Here is a 3,984-nt window from a genome sequence, read left to right as displayed (position 1 = left end):
CATTTCATCGCAAATACTGAGCAATGTTTTATCATCCAAACAAACTGAAAGGAAATGTACAAATACGGCATGTTCATCAATTGAAACACAGATGAAAACTTGATGACAACAAATACATTCTTACATGCCTATATAATTATTTTACAAAGCTGGGTATATTTGATATTCTGTCAAAGTCACATTTGAGAAATAAAAGAAAAATATTAGTCAGCATTGGACATAATACTGATCCATATTTTCGCAATTTTGTTCTTGGTAAATATGTGTGTATATGTTTATTATTGATTCTATATATTGTTAATATTATTGCTATGTGGGTGAGGCTGAGGTGTTATAAACCCTCAATATGTGAAAGTGCTTCCCTTGTCCCCTAAATTTCAATTCCTAGAAGTCCAGTCATCCCGTACCCTCTCTATTCTCAGACGTCGGGCAAATCCTGGCGCCACCATTAACCTCGATCCCAGCAGGGTTTCCCCCTAGGCACCCTCCCCCTGGAGCCATTTTGGTCCACTTTCTAAAAATTCTCACCCACCCAATAAAAATCCTGCATATGGGCCTGTGATATATGTAACTATTTACAAATTTTCTGCAGAGATAAATAGCAATCAGCTTGTTTTGAATACCTTCACAAAGAACTGAAGATGCTTCCACATTAGGTCGTAGTTGCTTCACAACAGAGGAAAATCCTTCGTGTTCCAACGCTTCACACATCATCTGGAGTTGATTCGTAGAATGAGTCTGCCGCTGTCGCCATTTGGTCAACAGCTCCATGGATGAATAAAAAATATGGCCATGATGCTGTGTTTTTGCTGATGACACATCGGTCCATGTAAGACCAAGACGTACTGCAACTTCCGGATACTTAATGCCAATTCCATTACTAATAAGCATCAGGTCATCATCATGAAGAAACCCTATAGAAAGCAATATGGTTGTTTATAAAATTATAATACAAGGATAGATGGTAATTTATTCATCCTATAATATGGGGAAATTTCATACCTGATTATAACAATGTGAATAAAGTAAAACAAGATGCCTTAGACAATTAACTGATAATGATACAGGTAGTTAAAGTAATAATAAGAAGAATAATAATAATAAGAAGAATAAGAATATGAAGAATAGTGGGTTCTACTATAATTTACTGTAAAAATGAGGCATTTTCGTAAAATAAAACCCTTACAAACGAAAAGATCAGATAAATTTACTTAAGAATTTATAAAATAAATTGTTTTCTTTAGCTGTTAGCGAACATGAGTCTTCGAAAGTTAGTATATTTTAGGAGTTTTCTTATGTTTAACTACGTAATTTTAATAATGCTACCACTTGTATGACAGTTTGCAGTGTTCATTAATCTGCACTACCGTGCTCGAAACACCTTCTTATCAGCAAGGTGTAAACTGAATGTTCTATATATATTTTAATAAAAATTTTAAACCTAGAGCCCCACTTTTATTACTATTTCCCTAGCCTCAACTGCTTTTTTAAAAGTGAAAGTCACAATCACAATCTCTTTGGTTTATTGAAACATTCAATTCTTAAAAAATTATACGACAATTCCATAAATCTGTTTATTTCCTGTATATATCCAGAATCATCATGTCCCTTTATCAACCCAATGAGGGCACTGTTATGAGCAAATTTTATTTCGGGACAAGAAGTTTGATCAATTATCTGTAATCAGCAGTGTAGACTGAACAGATTAAAAGAGCTAAAACTATGCCCTGTTTAAATTATAAACTGAAACGCCTAAACTTAGCCTAACGAACTGACTATACGGTTTACAAGAAAATTATATACAAAAGCAATTAATAAACACGGAAGATCCAAAACAAGCAATTTCTTTATGAAAAAAAATTGCCATTTTTAGTTACATATTAACATAAAAAAAAATACATAAAAAAAAACATTAAGAATATTATTCTATATCAAACATGATCATAAACAATGTTGACATATGTTAAAAACATAATCTTCTTTAAAAATCATTGAATTTAGATTAATGTAATTACCAGAGAAGTTTTCAGGTAGGCAAAAGTCATCTCTCAGTTGCTCAGCAAGTTGAATGTAACCCCGTTGATAAAGCGCTGCCCTCATCACAGATACCTGATTGATATCAGTTGGTTGTCGATTTCTCCATGACACAAACATTGCCATCACTGCATCCTTTTCTTGAACATTATCACTTTCAAATTTCTGTATTTCTGAATGACTTAATCCAAGCTGAACTCCAAGCCTTCTCCAATTGCTATCCATTGCATCACACAATCTGAGTAACTGTTTATCATCCAAAACACTTCCTATGAAGTATAAATTCATTATTAGACGTTCAGTAAAACTTTCAAATAGATAAATAGTACAGTGCTCGAATATCAACATGATGTTATGATATCCTCTATTCCAGTGCTATGGGGTCAGATCTTGGCATTAGTGACCAGATGTGTGCAGCCCTCGAAATTAGCGTCGGCATTTGGCAATGCCGAGGTAATTGCCGACGCTTAGCAAGCTTACCACGGCACCAATTTGCCGAGGCTCCTTTTTATAGGCCTAGCAAGTGGCCTAAAGAAATTTCAGCTTGTATACACACAGAATGTTAACATTTTTCAGTTTATTATTGTGTGTAAACTAAAATTAAACATTTATTTTTATCGTGTAAAGTAACTAATTTAACAATGCCAAGTAAGACGTGCTTACAAACCAGGAATTACCAGTCAAGCCGATATATTCATGCATGCTGTAAACACTATGGCCTAAGCATGTTGTCGTGGCAGGTGGTGGCGAACGACGAGGGCGTGGAAGATTTTTGGTAGATTCCGGCCTGGGTACTCTATACACATGTTTATTTTAAAGCAGCCGTAAAATTAATGATTAATTTATACTATTATTATAATATACCACATGTTTTAATGTTGCTGTTTTTACGAAATAAACTTCAATATATAAATAAATTAAATATTTAGTGGTTGACTTGTTTATTTTGTGTACATGTTTTACCTGTTAACCGAATGGGTAAGGTTGATTTATCAAATGAATTTGAGGCGGCCATAGAAAAGCGCTCAAAATTATCACGTGACACATTTCCATGAAGGGAAAAATGCTTTCTTGGCTTAGGGCAAACCCGTGCTAGATAGTTAAATAGGTAGGTCTAGAACTTGTTAAATTATGACCAAATTAATTTACACTACATTGATCGACGTTAGGCCTAGTCAGGTGAGCTTTTGTTCTGTAGCTGTTGTTTGATGTAGTTTTGATGATAGATAATCCCTTTTAGCTGTAGTTAGGGCATAAGTTAGGGAGACACTAAAAAATGCAAATTGCCGACGTAGGGAGTGCCAAGGCGAGTGCAATTTACATCAGCAATTTTTTGCCAAGGACATATCGTCCCAATTTCGAGGGCTGTGTATGAGAACCACGATGCCGGCACAAAGCATTCTCATCGATTCTTTGCATCACAATTATCTTGAAATCAAAACATTCAATTCATTGCATTGAACTTTTGCCCATGAAACATGCCTATTTCATGGTGCTGTGGTATTTTCTATACACTAATACTGGTAACCTCAGTGTTTCCTGGTTTAAATTACCAACATTTACAGTTTTTCTATAATATGTTGGAGTCATCAGAAACCTACAAATGAGCTTGGCCATTATGTGGCCCTCTATGAACAACATGAAGATGGAATTTGTAGGCTTTCTTTATAATAAACAGCCATAGAAAATCAACACAGAATCCAAATCAAAGGAAATAAGTAACTATAAAGAAATGTCAACATGAACGCAGTGGCTAGAGATACGGTAATGTATATCTACTTCAATTTGCTAAAGGTATGGTAAATGGCATTACGTCACCATCACCAAATGAAGTGCCAGAATGTGCGTGACGTCATTTTTCAAGACTGGCATTGCAGATCACCTGCGATGAGCAGTGAAACGAGAACGATGTACAGTACTGGGAAATTAGGACATCAAGAAGTACAATAT

General features: G+C 34.9%; 1 protein-coding gene across 1 annotated transcript in view; it reads right to left on the bottom strand.

Annotated features, from left to right (window-relative positions):
• Nucleotides 1–623: 623 nt before the first annotated feature.
• The window catches only part of LOC117124134, a gene marked incomplete at its 3' end in the record, with an annotated part of 14,815 nt that continues 11,454 nt past the window's right edge, over nucleotides 624–3,984 (bottom strand). Inside the window, exons 9-10 of the mRNA XM_033270273.1 lie at nucleotides 2,016–2,303; nucleotides 624–914 (exon numbers count right to left, since the gene is read on the bottom strand). Of these exons, the coding sequence (XP_033126164.1) occupies nucleotides 624–914; nucleotides 2,016–2,303 (579 nt within the window). The remainder of the gene's footprint in view (nucleotides 915–2,015; nucleotides 2,304–3,984) is intronic.

Source organism: Anneissia japonica, unplaced genomic scaffold (genome assembly GCF_011630105.1).
Source record: "Anneissia japonica isolate Jap-2015-1 unplaced genomic scaffold, ASM1163010v1 scaffold288222_len35985_cov146, whole genome shotgun sequence".
Taxonomy (NCBI): Eukaryota; Metazoa; Echinodermata; class Crinoidea; order Comatulida; family Comatulidae; genus Anneissia; species Anneissia japonica.
The sequence above is the reverse complement of the archived record's forward strand: the minus strand, read 5'-3'. Positions and strand labels throughout refer to the sequence as shown.